Below are 22,306 nucleotides of genomic sequence, written 5' to 3'. Positions count from 1 at the left end.
CGGGCGCAGCACGGGCCAAGCCGGGGAATGCTGGGGAGGCTGCGCGGGCCCCCGAGGGGCTCCTGTCCTGTTCCTTCCCTTCCCTCCTTCCCTTCTCTCCTTCCCTTCCCTCCTCCCCGGAGCAGCCTCCGTGCACCGCTCCAGGGCCACCCAGCCCTGTCCAGGCAGAGGGACACGGGCTGCGCCTCAGCTCTGCTGCTCTCCTGCGGGAAACCCGCGGGAAACCTGCGGGAAACCCGCGGGAAACCTGCGGGAAACCCGCGGGAAACCTGCGGGAAACCTGCGGACTTGTCCCCGTTGTTGGATTTTTCGGTTTTCCTGAGTTTCACCGAGGGTCAGTGTAGCCAGACATCTCCCTGAGGCTGTGCCGGGAGGAGGCGCCGTGGGATTCGGGACTGTGGCAGGGGAAGCCCCGCGCTGGGGGGTCGGGGGGGTTTGGGGTGCTCCAGGTGAACCGGGGGCTCTGGTGAGCAGCAGCAGCAGGCTCGGAGGCACCTCTGGCTGCACTGCTGCTCTGCGGTGCCCGAGGTGTTCAGGCAGGAGAGGCACCGGCACCAGTGTCCCTGTGGGAATCCTGCCGGGAAATCCCAGGGAGCAGGGCTGGGAGAGCTGGGAATGCCCAGCCTGGAGAGGGGAAGGATCCAGGGAGAGCTCAGAGCCCCTGCAGGGCCTGAAGGGGCTCCAGGAGAGCTGCAGAGGGGCTGGGGACAAGGGACAGAGGGACAGGACACAGGGAATGGCTCCCACTGCCAGAGGGCAGGGCTGGGTGGGATCTTGGGCAGGAATTCCTGCCTGGGACGGTGGTGGGCATGGAGGAAGCCCCCATTCCCGTGGATCCCGGCAGTCAGCTGGGGTGGGGCGGGGACCCCCGTGTCCCCGTGGGGTGCCCAGGGGAGCTCTGCGGGCGCTGGCTCCGTCCCAGGCCGGTGGCTGCTCGGCGCGGCAGCACAGGCAGCGCTCCCGGTGTCTCCGGAGCCTCTCCAGAGCCCTCTGAACTCTTTTCCGGGTCTTTCTCCGCTGTGCCTGGAGCACAAAGACCTCCCAAGCTGCCCTCAGGCGTTTCCGTGCTCTGCTCCAAGGTCCCTGCCCTGGTCCCTTCTGCTCGCAGCAGGGCCGTGGCTGAGCCCCGGACACCGGCGCGGATCCCTCCGGCCCCGCAGCACCGCCGCGTCCTGCTGGGAACTCCCGGGCACCCGCAGCCCCCGAGGCCTCCCCACGATGCAACACCGAGGTGAGAGCGCGGGGCTCCGGGCGCGGGGTCCCGGTGTTCCCGGCGGGGCTCGGGGCTGTGCCGCGCCACCGCTCCCTGCTCCGGCTGCTCTCCGCCCGCGGCTCCGCAGGGCCCTCCCGGTGACACCCAGCCCCCCCTGCCCTTCCCAAATTCTCCCCGTGCTCTTCCATGGGGTGTTTTTCCTGCCTCCTGGGCCCGCTGCCCCCATTCCCTGCCTGCGCCCACCCCGCAGCACCGAGTCCCCCGAGCCCCCTCAGCCCCGCCGGCCCGGCCTGGTCCCCGGTGCTGCTCAGGAGCGGCAGCCGCGCTCCCCCAGCCCTGCCCGCCTCCCCAGGGCCCAGCGGGGTGAACCAGCTCGGGGGGCTCTTCCTGAACGGCCGCCCCCTCCCCACGTGCAAGAGGCAGAGAATCATCGCGCTGGCGGCCAGCGGCGCCCGCGGCTCCGACATCGCCCGCAGCCTCAAGGTGCGCCGGGGCCGGGGCCGGGGCCTGGGCCGGGGCCGGGGCCGGGGCCGGGGGTCTCCCTCCCCTCCCAAATCCCCCCCGCTCTGAAGTTTTGTCCGCAGGTGTCCAACGGCTGCGTCAGTAAAATCCTGGGCCGCTACTACCGGACGGGGGCCGTGGGGCCCAAGGCGGCGGGGGGCTGCAAGCCCCCCCTGGCCACCCCCGCCGTGGTGGCCAGGATCGCGCGGCTGAAGCTGGAGCAGCCCGGGCTCTTCGCCTGGGAGATCCGCCGGCAGCTGCACGCCGAGGGGATCTGCGCCAGCCGCGGCATCCCCAGCGTGAGTCCCCCGGAGACCCCCGGGGCTGCGGGGACCCCCGGGCCGGGCGGGGCAGGGCGGCCCGAGCCACGGCCGGGCGGCGGGAGGGGGCGGGAGGCGGGAACGATGGGCAGGGAAGGGGATAGGGGGAATGATGGGCAGGGAAGGGCTCGGGAACGGGAGGGATACCGAAGGATCCTCGGTGCTTGCCGAGACGCGGAGCTGGAGTAGGCGGGGAGGGAAAGGCAAATCACCCCCGCCGCCACCCCCGAGCCCGGCTGCCTCCTCGGGACACCGCGGTGGCTCCGTGACAAGTGTCCCTGCTCGGCCAGGACAGACCCACCCTGCCGCCCCCTCCGGGCCGATCGCCTCCCGTTCGATCCTGCCAGCCCCGGGGTTCCGGGCTCCTGGATCCAGGGCGCAGACGGGCTCGGGCCCGGGGCGGAGGATTCCTGGCCCCGGAGACAGCTCCGGGACATCCGCCGCCATTCCTGTCCCCCCGCAGCCCCGGGGGTCCCGTCCCGTCCCCCCGGCACATCCCCTCTCCCCTGCCCAGGTCTCCTCCATCAACCGCCTGCTGCGGACCCTGCCCAGCGACCTCCGCCTGGCGGCCGAGCCCCGGGACCCGCGGCCACGGGCTGAGCCGTGCTGGGCTGCCCCGGAGCCCGGAGCCCTCCTCACCCTTCCCGGCCCCTCCGGGAGCCCCCACCACCGGCTCCGCCTCCAGCTTATGCCCCCCGGCCCCGCAGTGTCGCCCCCGGCCGCGCCCGCCGGCCCGGCCCCGGGGAGCCCGCAGCCTCGGCAGGGCTGCGCCGCCGGCCCCCGGCTCCCCCCGGGCCCCCTGCTCCCCCCGGGCCCCTGGCTCTCCCCGGGCCCCCGGCGAGGCGGCGGCAGCAGGAGCAGGACCGTGTTCTCCCGGCAGCAGGCGGAGGCGCTGGAGAAAGGTGCGCCCCCCACGGGATGCGGGCTCCGGGCGGGACCGAGCGGGGCCGTTCCCAAGGGGGGAATTTCGGGATGGGCTCGGGCCCCTCTGGGTGGCCCGGCCATTGCTGAGGGGCCCCAAAGCACCCCCGAGATCTCCAAACAACCCCAGAGAGCCCCGAACCATCCCAGAGCACCCAGAGCCACCCCAGAGCGCCCCAGAGAGCCCCAAACCACTCCAGAGAGCCCCAGAGCCACCCCAGAGCACCCCAAACCACTCCAGAGAGCCCCAAACCATCCCAGAGTGTCCCAAACCACCCCAGAGCACCCCAAACCACCCCAGAGCCCCCCAGTTCGCTACCCCAGGATCTGGCTGCAGACACGTCCTGCTCCTCCTTCCCGGGTGCCGGGGGTGGCAGCCCCGACCCCACCCGTGTCACCCCGACTCCCCCGCAGAGTTCCAGAGGGGACAGTACCCGGACACCGCCACCCGGGAGAGCCTGGCCGCGGCCACCCAGCTCCCGGACACCACCATCAGGGTGAGAGGGGACCCGCCACAACGCGGGGGAGAGCGGCCGGGGCCGGGGCAGCCCGGACAGGCCGCTGGGACCGGGGCCGCCCGCGCCGGGGCACCGGGAGCCCTCCTGCCCCCGGGGACGTCCGCGAACCGTGCCACCACTGCCGGGCGGGGGGCGGGCTCCGGAGGGCGGCAGGGACTGCCCGGAGCCTGGCGTGTGCTGCCAGCCCGGGGAGGTGGGGAAGGTGCAGGACCAAAGCCCTTCCTCTGCCCGGGTCTGTGCCCATTCCGGGATGGGAGCCCTTGTCCCTGTCCCTGTCCGTGTTTGGGATCAAGGCCCGTCCTTTGACCATGCCCAGACCCAATCCCTCTCCTCTGGCCATGCCCATGTGCACCCCTGGGATCAAGGCACGGCCGTCCTTTTCCATGTCCGTGTCCATTCCCATTCTGGGATGGAGCCCCCTTTTCTGCCCGTGTCCCCCCCGTGTCCCCCCCATGTCCCCCCCGTGTCCCCCCCGTGTCCCCTTCGTGTCCCCCCGTGTCCCCCGTGTCCCGCCGTGTCCCGGGGTTCGGGGCTGTGCCAAGGGGCCGTGGCTCTCCCGGGGGTGGGCGGGGGGCGGCAGCCTCAGCCCCCGCCCTCTCCGCAGGTCTGGTTCTCGAACCGCCGGGCCAAGTGGCGACGGGAGAACAAGCAGCAGCTGGAGGCCGGCGGCGCAGGTGACACCCGGGGACCGGGGGCACGGGACGTGGCACTGCCACCGAGGAGGGAGCGGGGCCGGGGGGGGAGCGCGGCTGAAGTCTGGCGCTGGGACAGGCGGGGTCGCTTCCCAGAGCCCCGCTGGGAGCCGGGGAAAGGACACGGCCGCTGGGGCAGCGCTGGGGCCGCGCCGTGCCCGAGCCACCACATTGTCCCCGCCCGTGCCCACGCAGGCCCCTGGTGCGACTGGATCTCGCCCGCCCTCGGTGCCACCGCCGCACGGGTAGGACATGGCCGGTCCCGGGGTGCTGGGGACACCCCACAAGCTCCGGTCCCCTCCGGAGCCCGCGCTGCCTCGGGAGCCGTCCCGGCCCTCTGCCGGTGCCCTCCGGGGTGAGCCGCTCCCGGAGCACCCCGGGGTCCCTGTGACGCGGCGCCCTCTGGTCCCCACGCAGCCCCTCCCGGACACCCCCGCGGGCTCGGCGCAGCCCCTCGGCGGCCTCGCCGCGCCCCCGCGCCCCCCGGCCCCGCTGCACCTCTGCGCCTCCGGGCCCTGCGCCTGGGACGACGCGTGCTGCGGTACGAGCGGTGCGGGGTCCCCTGGGTGTCCCCTCCGGGGCCCGGCAGGCCGGGGCGGTGCCTGAGCCCCGTGTCCGTCCCGCAGGTCTCGCTCCGGGCGGGAGCCCCGCTCCGGCGCCCTGGCAGCCCCTGGAGAGCCCCCGCTTGGCGCTGCTGCCCCCCGGGCTCGCCCCGCTGCCGGCCTGGGGCCCGGAGCCGCGCTGAGCCCGCGGTGCCCCCGCGGCCCGGGCTGTCCTTGGGGGGCTCCGGCGGGATGGGGGCTCCGGCATCCCCCGAGCCGGGGATTGAGGATACTCGTGAGGGGCTTCTGCGGCCACCGCGGCCGGGCCAGCCCGCGGCAGGGCCCCGAACCGCCTCCAGACGCCGATGGATCGCAGCATCCAGGATCCCTGTCTCGTTCCGGGAGGGCTGCAGCCCCTTCTCGGGAGCCAGGACAGCTCCCTGGGGCAGCGGCCCCGCCGGAGCACCGGGACCGTCCCGGATCCGGGGATCCCGGACGCGCTCCCGGCTGCAGCAGAGCCGGGGGCGCAGCGGGAGCGGGGCGGGGGGTCCCGGCAGCCTCCGAGGCGGAGCCGGCGACAGAGGGGACACCCCCGGGTGGCAGCAGCGGCTCGGGCTGGCACCTCCCGCACCTCCGCGCCCCTCGGGGCTCCGGGACTCCCGCTGGAGCCGTTCCCGCTCCCGCTCCGTGATTAAAGCGCTTTTCCCGCTCCTCCCGGACTCCGCCCTCGTCTCCCCCGAACCGGGGCCAGCCCCGCTCGTTCTCCCTCCCGCTCCCGGCCCGGGCCCTCCCCGCCCTGCCCGGAGGCTGAATCGCGCCGAGACCGCGGTACCGGGAGCACCAACAGCGTTATTGAACAACAAACGGAGCCCCGGGGGGCGGGCAGGGACGGGCGGCAGCGCCGGAGCAGCCCCGGGCGCTGGGGCTGCCTCGGGCCCCGCGGTCCCAGCAGGAGCGGTCCGGGGCCGCGGCAGCGGAGCTGCGTCTGCTCATGCCGGGGTCAGTCCAGCTGGTCCCTCAGAAACTGCAAGAAATCCCGGAGCAGGTTACAGAATCTCACCAGGCTCTGGTACGGCACCGAGATGAGCAGAAGCCTGTCCGGTTCTGGTTCTGGTTCTGGTGTTGGCTTCGGCTCCTCTGGCACCAGCTCTGGCTCCGGCTCGGGCACCGGTGTTGCCTCTGGCATTAGTGTTGGCTCTGGCACGGGCACTGTCGGTGGCTCAGGCGTTGGCTCTGGTGTTGGCTCTGGTGTTGGCTGTGTCGTCGGCTCTGTCACTGGCACTGGTGTCGGCTCTGGCACCAGCTCTGGCACCGGGTCTGGCACCAGCTCTGGCGTCGGCTCTGGCACTGGTACCAGCTCTGTCACCGGCTCTGGCTCTGGTGTTGGCTCTGTCACCGGCTCTGGTGTTGGGGTCTCTGCAGAAGTGGAGGTGACCTCTGCCTTAGGAGTGGCGGCACAGTTTGGCCCCGGTGCTTGCCCGGTGATGTCTGCTGGTCTCAGGCCCGTCTGGAGCAGGATCCAGTTGTAGAAGTGCTGAGTGGAGGTGTAGATCCCGGGGTGCCTGGCTCTGTCACAGCCTCTTCCCCAGCTGTTCATTCCCACGAGCCAGTAGTAGTCGGCTGCGTTGTCCTTGCAGACCAGGGGATGCCCACTGTCCCCCTGTGCCAGGAGAGAGGCCTCAGGGGCTGTGGGGGGCTGCTGCTGGCCCCAGCTCTGGCTCCTCTCTCCCAGCCCAGCCCTGGCTCCTCTCTCCCAGCCCGGCCCTGGCTGTGTGGGGCTCCTACCTGGCAGGTGTCGATGCCGCCCGTTGGGTACCCAGCACAGAGGTTGTCAGCATGAACGTTCCCTGAATACCACCGGCTGCTGTTGCAGAGCTCCGTGTCCATCAGGTGGACCTTGGACTCCCGCAGAACATTGCCTGATCCCGAAATCGTGTGAATGAGCCCCCAGCACCTCGGTACCCATCCATCCCCTCCCCTTCCCCAGGCTCTGCCCTTCCCCTCGGAGCGATCTTGTCCAGCTGTGTCCCTGCTGTTGGCCTGGAGAAGGAGCCAGACCCATCTCTGCAGAGGCCTCTCAGGGCCAGCAGGGACTGTTTGGGTGGGAAGGGACCTCACAGCTCCTCCCGTTCCACGCCCCGTGCTGGCGGGGACTCCTTCCCGCAGCCCGGGCTGCTCCGAGCCCCGGCCCCGCTGGCGTCCTGCGGGCGGACTCTGTCCGTGGCCGGTCCGTGTCCCCGGGGTGCCCAGCTCGCCCTCGGAGCACACACGCTGTTGGGAACTGACCTCTGGCAAGGTTCCAGCCGGCGATGTAGCAGGATTTCAGCTCCGACACCCTGAGCGAGGCGTCGGGCACACAGCCCAGCTGGATGTAGTCGCTGCACTCCACGGGCTGCTGCAGCTCCAGCAGGGCGATGTCGTTCCTCGCCGTGGCAGCCACGTAGTGCTGGTGCACCAGGAGCCTCTGGATGTGTCTCACCACAGCCTTGGGGCCCGGCTGAGTCAGATCTGTGGCCCCCATCACCACTCCCCACGCGGAGAAGTCCTTGGGGAGGTGCCTGATGGAGAGAGGGGTGACAGGGAGCAGAGCCATGGGCTGCAGCAGCCCAACATCTCCCGGCTTTCTGCTTCCCAGGACGGAGAGGGAAGTGGCACGTGGTGCTGTGACCCGGGCACCTGCCCGTGCTCTGGGGACATCTCTGTCCCTGCTGTTTCTTACCCGGCCCTGGCGAAGCAGTGTGCCACCGTGAGGACCCACCGGGGGCTGAGGAGGACGCCTGCACACATGTGCCACGTGCCGTTCTCCCAGGTGGCCTGGATGCTGACGATGCCAGGCCAGGCCCCCGAAGGGACCCCGGCCCCCACGGCAAGGGCGGTGCCAGCAGCAGAGCTGTGGTCAGAAGCCAAGGGCCAGAGCCCGCAGGTGCCTCTGGAAGCACAGAGCCATCACTGCCCTGCTCGGGGACAGCAGGGACAGCCACCCCCGGGCTCCCCTGTGCCTGTGCCAGGCCAGCCCCCAGTGTCCCCGAGCCCCCCGGGCACACCGACCTGCAGGTGTCCCAGGAGCCCCCCACGGGCCCGGCCAGGGCCAGCAGGACACAGAGCAGCCACAGCAGAGCCATCGGTACCAGCGCGGGTGGCACAGCTAGGCCACAGGTGTCACCTCTGGTGCCCGCGGGGCTGGTGGTGCCCGCGGTGCCACCGGGCCGGGGTGATGTCACAGAGGGGGGGTTCCATGTGTGGGGCACGGGGGGAGGGGCTGACAGAGCCATGGAATGGTCTGGGGGCAGCGCCCCAGAGCGCCGGCACAGGGACAGGCTGGTCACACCCTCCTGGCACCAGGCTGGGCATGGGCAGCCCTGGGAGAGGATCTGGGAGTGCTGGGGCTGAGAGCTGCCCCTGGCCCAGCCCAGACCCCCCAGCCCTGGGCTGAGCCCAGTGGGCAGCAGGGAGGGGCCCCTGCCCTGTGCCCAGGTGAGGCCCCACCTGCAGAGCTGCCCCAGCCCTGGCACACGGCAGCAGGGCCTGGAGCTGCTGCAGAGCCCAGAGGGACCCGGAGCTGCTGCAGGGCTGGAGCCCCTCAGCTCCCAGGGATCCAGGCTGGGAGAGCTGGGGGGGCTCACCTGGAGAGGGGAAGGCTCCAGGGAGAGCTCAGAGCCCCTGCAGGGCCTGGAGGGGCTCCAGGAGAGCTGCAGAGGGGCTGGGGACAAGGGACAGAGGGACAGCACACAGGGAATGGCTCCCACTGCCAGAGGGCAGGGCTGGGTGGGATCTTGGGCAGGAATTGCTGCCTGGAATGGAATTGCCAGAGCAGCTGTGGCTGCCCCTGCATCCCTGGCAGTGCCCAGGCCAGGCTGGACCCTGGGGCTGGAGCAGCCTGGGGCAGTGGGAGGTGTCCCTGCCATGGAAGAACTCAATAACCAGTAGAAGACAGATAGTAATTAATGAAAGAGATTTTAATGTAATTTAGAACCAATGAGCTCTCATTTCTTTGTTGGCTCAGAATGTACAAGCAGGTGACAAAGTTTTGTCCCGGGGTCTCTGTGGAGGCCGGAATTTTGCTGGCCACAGCCCCTGGCCAAGGACAGAGCAGTGCCGGAGTGTTGGGGTTTTCTTTATCCCGGGGTTTTCGGGGGATCCCAGCCACAGCGGGAGCAGCCCCGGGTCCCTCCCCCGGGGACAGCGGGGACAGGGCGCAGCCGAGGTGGCACTGCCGGCGGTGGCTCGGACAGACCCCAGGGCTCTCCAGTGTTGCCATGAGTTTTTCCCGGTTTTGCTGAGCGCTCATATTAAAGGAGAAGTTCGTACCTTCTCACGCTCTTTTAATGTAAACATCAGCTATGTTCTATAAACACAGCCATTGTTTTTACATTCTCTGCTGGGACAAACAAGACTGTGTGACAGTCCCCTCCACCAATGTGGTGTTGAGGTGGGAATTCCTTCCTCCAATCCACAGGCCTCATAGTAAAAGTATAAAAGTAGGTTTTGGTAAATAAACCGGGTCTTCTGCCCTGCTGCTGTTGTTGCACCCAGATCTGTGTCTCCAGCCTGTTTTCCTGGTTAGGCCTCCACGGTGATACTCCAGCTCCTCCCCACCGTTATCCGGAGGGTTTGGAACACCGGGAGGCTCCTCCAGGCCCTTCCCAGAGGGGACAGGGACCGCCGTGGGGACAGCACGGGGGTGGCAGCTCGTCCTGCTGCCCTGACACCGCTCGGTGTCACCTCCCTGCCCGCGGGCTCTGCCCCGAGGAGCAAACGGCCCCCGCCGAGGGCTGGCATGGAGACAGCCCTCCAGGGGACACAGGGACACGGGGGGGGAAACGGGGAGGACATTGCAGGACACGGAGCGACACGGGGGACCCGGGGCACTCGAGGGGACACACGGAGGGACAGGGGACCACCATGCTGTCACCACCGGGCTGTCACCGCCGGCCTGTCACGGTCAGGCTGTCACTGCCGGGCTGTCACCGCCGGGCTGTCACCGCCGGGCTGTCACTGCCGGGCTGTCACCGCCGGCCTGTCACTGCCGGGCTGTCACCGCCGGGCTGTCACCGCCGGGCTGTCACTGCCGGGCTGTCACCGCCGGCCTGTCACTGCCGGGCTGTCACCGCCGGGCTGTCACCGCCGGACTGTCACTGCCGGGCTGTCACCGCCGGACTGTCGCTGCCGGCCTGTCACCACCGGGCTGTCACTGCTGGCCTGTCACTGCCGAGCTGTCACTGCCGGGCTGTGACCGCGGGCTGTCACCGCCGGGCTGTCACTGCCGGGCTGTCATTGCCGGGCTGTCACTGCCGGGCTGTCACCGCTGCGCTGTCACCGCCGGGCTGTCACCGCTGCGCTGTCACCGCCGCGCTGTCACTGCCAGACTGTCACTGCCGGGCTGTCACCGCCGGACTGTCACCGCCGGGCTGTCACCGCCGGGCTGTCACCGCCGGGCTGTCACCGCTGCGTTGTCACCGCCGCGCTGAGCCGGACCGAAGGCCACGCCCCATCGTTGACCACGCCCACAATCATGGCCACGCCTCCGCTGCATCAGGCCACGCCCACGCCGCGTGTCGCGTCACGCGCTGAGGCCACGCCCCCTACGGCAAAGCCACGCCCTCAGCGCGGAGCGGCGCGCGCGCACGGCCACGCCCACATTGCCGTTTGTGGCACGTGGTACCGCCCCTGAACCCGCCCCTTGGCCCCGCCCACGCCCGCCACTTCCGGCGGAAGTAGCGGCGCGGCGGAACCGGCCGGAGGTGCGGGGGGCCCGGGAATGGAGGGGCGCGGGAATGGAGGGGAGCGGGAATGGAGGGGAGCGGGAATGGAGGGGAGCGGGGCCCGGGAATGGAGGGGCCCGGGAATGGAGGGGAGCGGGAATGGAGGGGAGCGGGAATGGAGGGGAGCGGGAATGGAGGGGTGCGGGGCCCGGGAATGGAGGGGAGCGGGGCCCGGGAATGGAGGGGAGCGGGGCCCGGGAATGGAGGGGAGCGGGGCCCGGGAATGGAGGGGAGCGGGAATGGAGGGGTGCGGGGCCCGAGGCGCCCGGAGGGATCAGCGTGGGAGTCGGGAGGGTCCTGCGGGGTAACCATGGGGGTCCCGGTGGTGTCCGGGGGTCACGATGGCCCCGGGGGTCAGGGCGATCCGGGGGTCCCGAGAGGTCAGGATAGGGGTCAGGGTGGTCCTGGGGAGGTGACAACGAGGGCCCAGGGGGTCCGGGAGGTGTCTGGGGGCTTAGAGTGGTGTCCGGGGGATCAGCAGGGGGGTCCCGAGAGGGGTCAGGAAGGGGGTCCTGGAGGGATGTTCAGAGTGGTGTCCTGGGGAGGTCGGGATGGGGGTCACAGGGAGGTCAGGGTGGGGGTCACGGGGAGGTCAGGGTGGGAGTTTTGGGGGGTCAGTGTGGGAGTGCTGGGCAGGTCAGGATGGAGGTCCTGGGGGGCTCAGGGTGGGGGTCACGGGGAGGTCAGGGTGGGAGCTTTGGGGGCTCAGGCTGGGGGTCCTGGGGGGCTCAGGATGACAGTTCTGGGGGGTTCAGGCTGGCGGTGCAGGGCAGGGGCCGGGCAGGGTGATGTGTGTGATGTGTGTGATGTGTGTGGTGTGTGATGTGTGTGATGTGTGCGATGTGTGCGATGTGTGCGATGTGTGCGATGTGTGTGATGTGTGTGATGTGTGTGATGTGTGTGGTGTGTGATGTGTGCGATGTGTGCGATGTGTGCGATGTGTGTGATGTGTGTGATGTGTGTGGTGTGTGATGTGTGCGATGTGTGCGATGTGTGCGATGTGTGTGATGTGTGTGATGCGTGTGATGTGTGTGTGACGTGTGTGACGTGTGTGACGTGTGTGACGTGTGTGACGTGTGTGACGCGTGTGACGCGTGTGACGCGTGTGACGCGTGTGGTGCGTGTGATGCGTGTGATGCGTGTGATGCGTGTGATGTGTGTGATGTGTGTGATGTGTGTGATGTGTGATGTTTGCTGCCCCTTTGGTGTCCCGCTGTGCCCGGGGCGGTGCCGCTGCCCTTCCCTAAGGCGCCTCTCCCCTCTCCCCTCGCCCTGCCCAGACTCCCCCGCCATGGAGAAGTTCGGGATGAACTTCGGGGGCGGCCCCAGCAGGAAGGAGCTGCTGGAGACCATCGAGACGCAGAAGCAGCAGCTCCTGCGCTTCCAGGCGCGCCTCAAGGACGTGGTGCACGCCTACAAGAGCCTGCTGAAGGAGAAGGAGGCGCTGGAAGCCGGCCTGAAGGCGCTCTCCGCGCCCCACGAGGGGGCCCCGCCCGCGCCCGGCGGGGACAGCGCGGACGAGCGGGGCTCGGAGCACAGCGAGGACAGCGCGGGGACGGCGGGCAGCGCCGCCGGCGCCCGGGGGGACGAGGAGGACGCGCCCGTGGCTGCACAGGGGGCAGAGGAGGCGGGCGGCGCCGAGGAGGAGCCGGAGCGGCGGCTGCAGCAGCTGCGGGCGCAGCTGGCCACGCTGACGGGCGCGCTGGCCACGGTGGCGCGGGAGAAGGCGCGCATGGAGGCCTCGTACCAGGCGGAGCGGCGGCAGATGCGGCGGGAGCTGGAGGAGGCGGCGCTGCGGCGGGACGCGGAGCTGCGGCGGCTGCAGGGGCAGCTGGGCGAGACCCGCGCCCGCCTGGGCGCGCAGCAGCAGGAGCGCGAGCGCGAGCAGGGCGACCACGGGCTGATGCTGCGCGAGCTGCAGGAGCTGCTGCGCGCCGAGCGCGAGGCGCGGCGCCGCGCCGACGACGAGCTGAGCCGCGCCCGAGAGGAGCTGGCCGGGGCGCAGGGCCACGAGCGGCACGCGCGGCAGCTGGGCCAGGAGCTGCAGGAGCTGCGGCGGGAGCTGCAGGCCCTGAGGGACGAGAGCGGCAGGCCGGACCCGCGCATCCAGGAGCTGCAGGAGGAGATGGCCGGCCTCAAGAACCACTTCCAGCTGCAGCTGGTGCAGGAGATGAAGAAGGTGGGAATGGGGGTGGTGCGCAGGGACTGGGCCAGGGTTTGGGGCAGGGGGAGCCAAATTCCCTCCCCTGGTCTCTCAGAGTCCAGAGCGCCCTGGATTGGGTTGATGGGATGACGATCCTGGGGAACAGCTCCCTGTGGGATGTGTCCAGGGAGTGGGGCTGCAGCAGGACCAGTTCCCACTGCCAGTCCTTCAGATTCCAGGAGGCTGGAAATAAATGGCACAGGGTGCCCAGAGCAGCCGTGGCTGCCCTGCATCCCTGGCAGTGCCCCAGGCCAGGCTGGACCCTGGGGCTGGAGCAGCCTGGGGCAGTGGGAGGTGTCCCTGCCATGGCAGGGGTGGCACTGCAGGGGCTCTGGGGGTCCCTTCCCACCCAACCATCCCAGGGTTCCAAACACACAAATCCCCAAAGAGCCAGGACAGGGAGGTGTGTCGGGCAGGACTCCTGGGGTGGGGAGGAGCAGAGCAGGGGCCCTGTGTGACCCAGGTGTGACCCCAGGCGTGTCCCCGCGTGTCCCCGCAGACAGCCCAGGCCGAGGAGCAGCTGCGGCAGCGCGCGCAGCGGGAGGAGCAGCGCGTGGCCGAGCTGGAGGCGCAGGTGGCGCAGGCGGCCGAGCTGCTGGGCACCTACGAGAAGGGCAAGCAGAGGGACCAGGGCACCATCCAGCGGCTCAAGGAGCGCCTGGTGCAGCTGGACCTGGAGAATAAGACCCTGGCCACGGCTGCCTGCGGCCGCTCCCCGGGCGAGGCGGCCGTGGAGGAGGCCACGCTGGACGTGGCCGCGCTCAAGGAGAAGATGGAGAAGCTGCGGAAGCTGCTGCAGGCGGCGGCCGGGAGGGGCCCGGAGGCGGAGGAGCCGCGGGAGCCGGAGCCGCCCCCGGGCGCCGGGGACGGGGACAAGGACAAGGCCCCGGGCGGGCAGTGCCAGCAGGAGCTGAGGCAGCTCCAGGAGGAGTTCGAGCGCTACAAGGTGAGGGCGCAGCAGGTGCTCAAGAGCAAGGCCTCCAGGGACGTGGGGCTGGCCAAGGAGCTGGAGGAGGCGCGGGAGCAGCTGGCGGAGCTGCGGGACAAGCACGTGCAGCTGCAGCTGGCGGCGGACGACGCGGAGGAGCGGCACCGGCGGGAGCTGCAGGCGCAGAGGCAGGAGCTGCAGCAGCTGCAGCAGCTGCACCGGCAGGAGCTGGAGCGGTGCCAGCTGGAGTTCCGGGAGCGGGCGCTGCGCCTGGAGGAGGAGATGCACAAGCAGCGGGACCGCGCGCTGGCCGTGCTGGCCGAGAAGGACCGCGAGCTGGAGCGGCTCCGCGCCCCCGCGCCCCCGCAGGGCCCCCGCGACGGCGCCCCCGGGGACCCCCCCGGGCAGGACTCAGCAGAGATCCTGCCGCAGGCGCTGCAGCTGAGCTCGGGCTCCGAGCCCACCTTCTTCCTGTACGCCGAGCAGCTGGCGCGCAAGGAGGTGGAGATCGCGGCGCTGCGCAAGCAGCGGCACCGCCTGGAGCTGCAGCTGCACCAGCTGCAGGGCCGGGCGCTGGCCGAGGAGGAGCGGCACCGCGAGGAGGTGGCGGCGCTGCGGGAGGAGGTGCAGAAGAGCAGCCGGGACAGGAGCAGGGAGGGCGCCAACCTGGAGTACCTGAAGAACGTGGTGTACCGGTTCCTGACGCTGCCCGACGCGCGCGGCCGCCAGCAGACGCTCACCGCCATCCTGGCCGTGCTGCACTTCAGCCCCGAGGAGAAGCTCAGCATCGCCAAGAGCTCGGCCCACGGCTCGTGGTGGCTGCACGGCAAGAGATGAGGGCCGGGCTTTGGCCCTTTTCCCTGAGCACTGACCAGAACCTCTCTCCGGGGCTTGGGCCCCGCTCGGTGTTTCCAGCACTGATTTGCAGTGGATGGTGCCAGCTTTTCCAGCCCCAAAGCCTCTGCGGAGGGAATTTGCTCCGAGTTGGGACTTGATCTCCAAACCGTGGAGTTGAAGATGCCGAGGGTTTTAAAGGTGATTTAGAAACAATGCCTGCCTGTCAGGTGTGGGATCAAGTGGAATTCACGTGGGTCTTGGGGCTCCAGCCAGGCTGGTGACTCAGGAGATGAAAGGGAGGGTGGGAAGCACTTTAGGTGGAGCTAAAATAGCAGCAGGCCGTGGAAGGCTCAGGAAGATGGGGCTCAGTGCAGGAAATCCTGGGTGTTTCCCCCTAAGGGATTCCAGAGCCAGGTTTAACCAGTGGGTGCAGCTCCAGGCTCAGCCAGGGCCTCAGGCTCTCCTTCCTTCCCAGGGATCCTCTCTGGGTTATCAGGGACTCCAGGAAGGAGAAAGGATCTCCCTGTGGATGATTCCCATCCCGAGGCACTCGGAGTGGGAACCTGAGCTGCCTGACCCTGCCTGGGAGCTGGAAGCAGAGGAAAGGCTGAAATGAGTGCCCTGCTCCTGGTTTTTGAGCGTTCCAGGGAAGTTTGACTGCTCTGTGGTACTGATTTGGGAAGGAAGGGCTGCTCTTGCTGGAGTGGGAGCAGCAGCAAGGGCCAGGAGGTGACAGCTGTGGGCAGTGACCCTGGTGACAGTGACAGCCTGGCCAGGGCTCGGGAACCTTGATTTCCTGGGAATTGGTGAAAGAAGGAAGCCAGGACATGCTGAAGTGCCCTGGGATGTTCTGCTGGCAGAGCTGCATCCCTGGATTTGGCTCTTCCCAGCTCTGCTCCCCTGGATCCTCCAGAGCCTCCCCCTCTGCACAGGCAAAGCCTCTCCGGGCATTTTTCTCCTGCCCCGTGTTTGGAATTAAATCCTGGCTGCTAAAGCTTGGCTTTCCCAGTCCAGAGACAGGGCTAGGTCTGGATTAACACCCCAGAGGGTCCTGGAGCCGGTTTGGGAGCAGCTCCTGGTGCTGCAGGAGAGCCTTGGGAAGGATCCCGGGACAGGGAGCCCGGGAGGCAGCAGCTGGCACTGCCAGGGACAAGGACAGGGACCCTGGGATGAGCATCCCTCCTGCCACTGCCAGCCTGGCACTGCCAGGGACAAGGACAGGGACCCTGGAATGCTGCAGCCAGCCTGGCACTGCCAGGGACAAGGACAGGGACTGCAAGTTCCCTGCTTTCCTCCTTGGCTGTCCCGGTCCTCTCAGCAGCCAAATTCCCGGGATTCCAGTCTGGCCAGTGCAGCCCTAGGTGCCAATTTCTCCTCCAAAAAATCCTCAGGGAAATCTCCCCGGGCAGAGGCTGTCCCTGCTGGGAGGGGGACAGGGCTGAGCCCCTCCTGGGCTCTGTGCAGGGATGTTCCAGGTACTGCCCGGATGGGGCACTGGATGGGATGGGAGGGTTTGTCCTGGGAATGTTTGAAACGCTCCTGAAGGAGGAAAGGGCTGGGAGAGCCCAGTCCCTGCCCCCAGTGTGAAATCGAGGGGTGCCTCAGGAAAGGCAGGGAGGCTCCAGCGCTTTCCCTGGAGCCATTCCCACAGCTCCAGGGGGAGGTGGAGCCTCCTCCTGCCCAGGCTGAGGGATGGATCCCTGTTCTCCTCTGCTCCCGCAGGATGGGGGGACCTGGAGTGTGTCCCAGGGGAGGTGGGGACCCGTGTGGGGCCAGCGGGGTGGAGGAGTGGGGTGGGACACAGCTGGGAGCAGGGGACACAGCTGGGAGCAGGGGACACAGCTGGGAGCAGGGGACAGCGTGGGGACACAGCTGGGACAGGAGGGATGAGGCAGGATCCGGCTGGGACAGGGACAAGGCAGGATCCGGCTGGGACAGGGACAAGGCAGGATCCGGCTGGGACAGGGACAAGGCAGGATCTGGCTGGGAGGGCACAGATCCGTCCCGGTGCCCTCTGTCTGTCCCTGGCAGAGGAAGATGAGGAAGCTGCTGCAGGGGAGCTTTTCCAGGAGTGCCCAACTGTGTCACTGTCACCCTCCTGCAGCTCCCGGTGCCATTCCTTCCTCTGCTCCAGCCCCTCTCCCTCCTGCTGCCTCCCTCCCTCAGTCCCTCCCCCACATCCCTCCCTCTTCCCCCTCTCCCTTCAGTCCATATCCCTGAAATAAAGGTAAAATTCCTGTTTGAGGGGACTCTGGTGGCTCAAAATTGTCACAAAATTGCTAAATCCTGTGATTTCCTGAGGTTCCAGCCTCCTCTGGGCTCTCCAGCAGCACAAGGAACTCCCAGCTGCTCTCCCGGGGCTGTTCCCACATTCCTGATGTGCCCAGGGGCACCCGAGCGCTCATTTGGGCTCTCCCATGCCGGGGGCTGATCCCTCCCCGCTCCCGGGGCTGGCACGGCGCCGCCTGCTCCCTTGGGAATATCCTGCTGCTTCCCGGGAAGCTCCCGCAGTCCCGGGAAGCTCCCGCCGCTCCCTTGGGAAGCTCCCGCCTCCCAGGCCGGGCAGGTTCCTCGGGCCGCGCCGTGCCCGTGTCCCACGGGGGGCGTGGGGCGAGCGGGCGGCGGCGGCGGCGGGAGCCGCTCGCACCGATCCATCCCGGGCATGGCCGCGGCGCAGGAGCGGCCCCCGGGCCTCTCGGATGCCCAGGTAAAGGCGTGCGGGGGGCTCGGGAGCGCCGGGAGAGGCTCGGCTGAGCGCTGCGGTCCCGTTCCAACAAATCCCGCCCGGGGGAGCTCCCCCCACGCGGGATTTGGGGTTTGGGGACAGGCCCAGGGTGGCCGCGGCCACCAGCAAGGAGGGGTGACAGCGGGGCAGGGCTCTCGCCGGGGCCGGGGCGGCTCTTGGCGGGCTCCGGCCCCGCTGTTCCCCGCTGTTCCCCGCTGTCTCCCGGGCCCGGGACCCGCCCGGTTCCTCGGCCGCTCCAGAGGCGCCGTCGGGAGCCGCTCCCGGGCGGGACGCGGCTTCTCGGCCCTCCCCGGCCCGGGGCGAGGGAAAGGCAGGAGGAGAGCAGGAACTCGGGAGGAAGAAGCGGGGAAGCCCCACCAAGTGCAGGCACCGCCGAGGGGCTGCTGAGGAGCCGGCCCTGGCTCCTCCATCCCTCACCAGCGACGGGAAACGCCTTTGCTGCGGTTCCTGCGCACGGCTCCGGGCAGGGATGGCCGAGGGAGTCCAGGGTCCCGCATGCCCCGTGCCGAGCCCCAATCCCCCGTGCCGAGCCCACATCCCCCGTGCCGAGCCCACATCCCCCGTGCCGAGCCCCGCATCCCCCGTGCCGAGCCCACATCCCCCGTGCCGAGCCCACATCCCCCGTGCCGAGCCCACATCCCCCGTGCCGAGCCCACATCCCCCGTGCCGAGCCCCGCATCCCCCGTGCCGAGCCCCAATCCCCCGTGCCGAGCCCAAATCTCCCGTGCCGAGCCCCAATCCCCCGTGCCGAGCCCCGCATCCCCCGTGCCGAGCCCACATCCCCCGTGCCGAGCCCCGCATCCCCCGTGCCGAGCCCCGCATCCCCCGTGCCGAGCCCCGCATCCCCCGTGCCGAGCCCAAATCCCCCGTGCCGAGCCCCAATCCCCCGTGCCGAGCCCCGCATCCCCCGTGCCGAGCCCCGCATCCCCCGTGCCGAGCCCCGCATCCCCCGTGCCGAGCCCCAATCCCCCGTGCCGAGCCCCAATCCCCCGTGCCGAGCCCCACGTCCCCCGTGCCGAGCCCCAATCCCCCGTGCCGAGCCCCACGTCCCGCCCCGTGGGGGGCTCGTGGTGGCCCCGCTCCCGGCCGGCCGAGCCCGCGCTCCCTCCGTGCCTCCCGCAGGTCCTGGTGCTGGCGGGTGTCACCGTCCCGGCCGCGCTGCTCAGGTGGGTTCCGTCCCTGTCCCCAGTCCCCTGGGGCTGGCACCTGGCGGGGCAGCGGCTCTGCCGGGATCTTCATCACCCGCCCCGTCCCCTGCAGCCTCCTGGGCAGCGGGTCCGTCCTCGCCGTCACCTCCTGGCAGGGGCGCTGCTGCCACATCCAGGTGAGTGCCACCGGCTGGTGGCAGTGTCACCGCTGCCACATCCAGGTGTGTGCCCGGCTGGTGGCAGTGTCACCGCTGCCACATCCAGGTGAGTGCCACCGGCTGGTGGCAGTGTCACCGCTGCCACATCCAGGTGTGTGCCCGGCTGGTGGCAGTGTCACCGCTGCCACATCCAGGTGAGCGCCACCGGCTCCCAGGGACACAGGGCTGGGTCTGGCCCCAGCTAAACTCGAGTCAAAGCCGGGCTGGTTTAACCCGGTTTAACGCCCCGGGCGGGCGGAGGGAGGGAGGTGCGGGATGCCCGACAGCAGCCCGGGAGTGGCCGCGGGAGCTCCCGGGGCTGCTGCCGGCGGAGCTAACGCGGTGCCCCGTCCCCAGCTGCGCCCGCTGTTCCTGCTGGCCCTGGCGGATTTACTGGGGGCCGCCGCGCTGCTGGGCACGGGAACGATCCCGCTGCTGCCGGCGCCGCTCTCCGTGCCCGCCTACGCCGCCTGTCCCTACGGGCGGATGCTGACCGCGGTAAGGGGACGCTGCTGGGACCTGGCTGGGGTGTCCTGGGGACGCTGTCCCGGGGTCCCCTCCTCGGGGTGGGCGCCGGGACAGCTCTGCCGGCGGCCGGCGGGGTGTGGAGCTCCAGGAGGGCACGGACGGGGGCACGGGGGTGTCGGGGGCAGAGGGACGGTGCGGGGTGTCCTGCGGCGCTGGGCACAGCGGGGTCCCCCGTCCCTTCCCCTCTCCCCTCCCTCTCTCTCCCAGACCGCCTACGCCGTCTCGTTGCTCATGGTCGTTGTTTACGCGTACGAGTCGCACCGCACCGTCCTCGGGGGGCGAGCGCGGCCCCCGGCAGCGCTGCAGGTCCGTGCCTGGCCCGGGCACAGCCGGGAACCGTCCTGGCCGCACACGGCGCTGTCAGGGCGGGGAAGCAGCGCGGGGATCCAGGGCAGCCCCTTCTGCCGGCCGTTCGGGGCTCCCCTGCCGGAAGTTCGGGGTTCCCCTTGCCGGGAGTTCGGGGCTCCCCCGTCCGGCGGAGCGGGGCGGACCCCGCTCTGCGGCCGCCGCTCCAGCCCCGGTTTTCCCGCAGGAGCGGAGCCGCTGCCTGGAGAGCGCCTGGCGGGGAATTCCCTACGCCCTGGCCTGGTAGGTGCCGGCCCCGCTGGGAGCCCCCGGCAGTGCCGGGGGTCCCGGGGCTCTCACCTCTCTCCCTTCCCGAGGCTGCTGCCGGCGCTGACGCTCCTGGCGCGGCTGCTCGTCCGCGGCGCCCCCGCCACCGACATCGCGCCCGTGGGGCCCTGGGACGGCCGCGGCTCCAACGCCACCTTCGGCCTTTACTGCTCCAGGTAGGGCCCCCGCCCGCCCCCGGGCACCGCTGCAGCCCCGGGACCCCTGGCGGGGCTCTGGGGCCACCGGCACCGCTCTGTCCCTGCAGCTGCCTCCTCCTGATCCGCCCCACGCGGGACATCTGCTCGCAGGTGGGCGCTGCCCTTGCCTGGGGCCGGGGGCTCCGGGGCCGCGGGGGTCTCTGGCCCAGCCCCGCTCATTCCCCGTTGCCCCCAGTCCGGCGGGGGTAAGAACGCGGCGCTGGAGGAGAAAATCACCTTCCTGCTGTGCCTGCTGCTGGTGCTCGGCTGCTGCTCGGTGAGGTCCCGGCTCGGGGGGGAACTGGGGGTCCCCAGGGCCCCGCTGAGCCCCGACACCCGCAGCTCCTGTACCGGCGGGTGCGGCTCCGCTGCCGGGGAAGCGCGGCGCTGCCGCTGCTGGGCCTGGACGGGGACGGCGGCTTCGGGGCCGGGAGCGGCCGCAGCGTCAGCAGAGCCTCGCTGCACTTCCAGCTCGTCTTCCTGCTCTGCTGGACGCCAGGCAAGGCCGGGGGGTGTCCCCAAGCCCCCAGCCCTGCAGGGTCACCCTGGGGGTGTCCCCAGCTCCTCCATCCCTGCAGGGTCACACTGGGAGTGTCCCACCAAGGAATGTCCTTCTGTGTCCCACCCACAGCCTTCCTCCTCACCATCCTCTCCTTCACCAGCATCAGCCCTGCCTCACTCTTTGTCCTCTACGTGTCCACAGTGAGTAAAGTCCCTTTTCCAGGGCTCCCAGGCTGGACATTTGTCCCCATTCCACGTGGGAGCTGTGACATCCCCTGGGGACACCCCGGGCACGGGCCCGCCCTGCCCTGGGCCCAGCCTGGCTCTTCCCGCTGGTTTTGGGTTGGGATTTCAGCCCTTGGCTCTTCCCGGGGGCTGGATGTGCTTTAATTGGCCACACCAAGAGGAAAATCCCCGTGTCCTGTGTCACCCTGCCTGGGCTGTGCCCGCAGGGGCCCTGACGCTCTGTCCCCGCGTCCCCCAGGCCCTGAGCGTGTCCCTGCAGGGCTTCCTGCACAGTCTGGTCTACGGCTGGAGGAGGGAGAACTTTCGCCGGGACGTGCTGGCCCCGAGCCGCTCCCTGCACAGCCCCGGGGCGCTCAAGGCTTTCTACGATGACTCCCTGGGGGCTGCTCCCTGAGCTCCCACCTCATCCCACCCCCGGGGCTGCTCCCTGAGCTCCCACCTCATCCCACCCCGGGGGCTGCTCCCACCTCATCCCACCCCGGGGGCTGCTCCCACCTCATCCCACCCCCGGGGGCTGCTCCCACCTCCCGGTGGGATTTGCACATTCCCGGCTCAGGGAATCCTGGAATGTTTGGGTGGGCAGGGACCTCCAAGCCCCTCCAGTGCCACTCCCCCACGGCAGGGACTCTATCCCGGCTCCCGGTGTCCCGGTGGGATCCCCTGGGTGCGGCCCCCGTGCCTGGAGCGGTTCGGGGAGGGCCCAGGTGGGGCTGGGCAGGTCCCAGCACTGGGGGCACCTGCAGCCCCTCCCTGCTGGAGACGCCCCAGCTTCCAGCCCCTGCTCCGTGCAGATCCGCAGGGATGGAATGTGGAATCCCGGAACCACTGAGGCTGGAAAAGCCGTGGCTGCCCCTGCATCCCTGGCAGTGCCCCAGGCCAGGCTGGACCCTGGGGCTGGAGCAGCCTGGGGCAGTGGGAGGTGTCCCTGCCATGGCAGGGGTGGCACTGCAGGGGCTCGGGGGTCCCTTCTATCCCAAACCATCCCAGGATTTTGGGATATTGGGGTTGCAGGAGATGGGGCCTGGCCTCCTTGGGAGGAATGCAAAGCTAAAATTACATCCCTGAGGGAGAATTCCTGAGGGAGGAAGTTTGGGCTGCTGAGGAGCAGAGTTGGAGTCCCCAATGCAGGGGGATTTCAAAGCCCTCTGGATGTGGCACTTGGGGACAGGGCCAGTAGTGGCCTTGGCAGTGCTGGGGGTGTTTTTTCCAGCCCAAATGCCTCCGTGATTCTGTGCCTTGGGAAGGGCAGAGGGACACAGAGCCACCCACAGGTGCTGGGCTGGGGCTGTGAACCCTCCGGAAAAGCAGGATGGATGTGACCAAGAGCAGGGACAGCCATTCCCACCCCAATAAACGTCCCCAGCCTCCAAACCAGGACCCAGCTTGGCTCCGGGGTGTTTTTAAACCAAGATTTCCTCCTCTCCAGAAGGGTTTGGGGCCTGCATGGACACACCCGGGATATGTGCAGGGTTTACACCACCCTGAAGGACATCGCTCACAATTCCTCACTCGGGCAGGGCCAGGGGCACTGAGACAGCCTCCTGCTGCTCCTGCCTGGCTCCAGAGGGGAAATTCAGGAGGAGTTCAGCCCCTCTGAGCCCCCCAACCCCTCCCCAGCCCCAAGAACAGGCAGGGACCGAAGGAAACGGGGCAGCTTCACTGGGAGCACTGGGAGCTGCCCCAGCTCAGGGCAG

The 22,306-nt window shown here is 69.8% G+C and overlaps 4 protein-coding genes across 9 annotated transcripts; 3 read left to right on the top strand and 1 right to left on the bottom strand.

Annotated features, from left to right (window-relative positions):
• The first annotated feature begins 1,218 nt into the window (after positions 1-1,218).
• Positions 1,219-4,584, top strand: PAX4 (paired box 4). The gene is made up of 7 exons (XM_063395016.1): positions 1,219-1,231; positions 1,464-1,696; positions 1,798-2,013; positions 2,549-2,936; positions 3,370-3,452; positions 4,078-4,147; positions 4,361-4,584. Exons 1-7 carry the CDS (start codon positions 1,219-1,221, stop codon positions 4,522-4,524), a joined length of 1,167 nt encoding a protein of 388 aa, XP_063251086.1. The 3' UTR covers positions 4,525-4,584.
• Positions 4,585-5,572: 988 nt separating this feature from the next.
• Positions 5,573-7,829, bottom strand: LOC134549473 (acrosin-like). The gene is made up of 5 exons (XM_063395015.1): positions 7,756-7,829; positions 7,427-7,597; positions 6,990-7,265; positions 6,493-6,661; positions 5,573-6,367 (listed from the first exon to the last, which is right to left on the bottom strand). Exons 1-5 carry the CDS (start codon positions 7,827-7,829, stop codon positions 5,708-5,710), a joined length of 1,350 nt encoding a protein of 449 aa, XP_063251085.1. The 3' UTR covers positions 5,573-5,707.
• A 2,566-nt stretch (positions 7,830-10,395) lies between these two features.
• On the top strand, positions 10,396-16,679 carry GCC1 (GRIP and coiled-coil domain containing 1). 2 transcript variants are annotated; one of them, XM_063397204.1, is made up of 3 exons: positions 10,396-10,448; positions 11,750-12,648; positions 13,172-16,679. In XM_063397204.1, exons 2-3 carry the CDS (start codon positions 11,761-11,763, stop codon positions 14,435-14,437), a joined length of 2,154 nt encoding a protein of 717 aa, XP_063253274.1. In that variant the 5' UTR covers positions 10,396-10,448; positions 11,750-11,760; the 3' UTR covers positions 14,438-16,679. The 2 variants fall into 2 exon arrangements, with proteins under 2 accessions (XP_063253274.1, XP_063253273.1); XM_063397203.1 differs by lacking the exon at positions 10,396-10,448 and having other exon boundaries at positions 11,568-12,648.
• Positions 16,680-16,962: 283 nt separating this feature from the next.
• Positions 16,963-21,045, top strand: LOC134550478 (uncharacterized). Of its 5 annotated transcripts, XM_063397210.1 has the most exons (12): positions 16,963-17,144; positions 18,306-18,349; positions 18,444-18,507; positions 18,886-19,026; positions 19,264-19,362; positions 19,589-19,644; positions 19,719-19,844; positions 19,934-19,976; positions 20,062-20,142; positions 20,208-20,364; positions 20,497-20,567; positions 20,851-21,045. In XM_063397210.1, the coding sequence occupies exons 1-12, from the start codon at positions 17,100-17,102 to the stop codon at positions 21,004-21,006; spliced, it is 1,083 nt and encodes a 360-aa protein (XP_063253280.1). In that variant the 5' UTR covers positions 16,963-17,099; the 3' UTR covers positions 21,007-21,045. The 5 variants fall into 5 exon arrangements, with proteins under 5 accessions (XP_063253280.1, XP_063253279.1, XP_063253283.1 ...); XM_063397209.1 differs by lacking the exon at positions 19,934-19,976 and having other exon boundaries at positions 19,977-20,142; XM_063397213.1 differs by lacking the exon at positions 19,934-19,976 and having other exon boundaries at positions 20,851-20,993.
• The last annotated feature ends 1,261 nt before the right edge of the window (positions 21,046-22,306 follow it).

This window comes from Prinia subflava, chromosome 4, assembly GCF_021018805.1.
Source record: "Prinia subflava isolate CZ2003 ecotype Zambia chromosome 4, Cam_Psub_1.2, whole genome shotgun sequence".
NCBI classification, from domain to species: Eukaryota; Metazoa; Chordata; class Aves; order Passeriformes; family Cisticolidae; genus Prinia; species Prinia subflava.
Note: the sequence above shows the minus strand (reverse complement) of the source record. Positions and strands in the feature narration are given on the sequence as shown.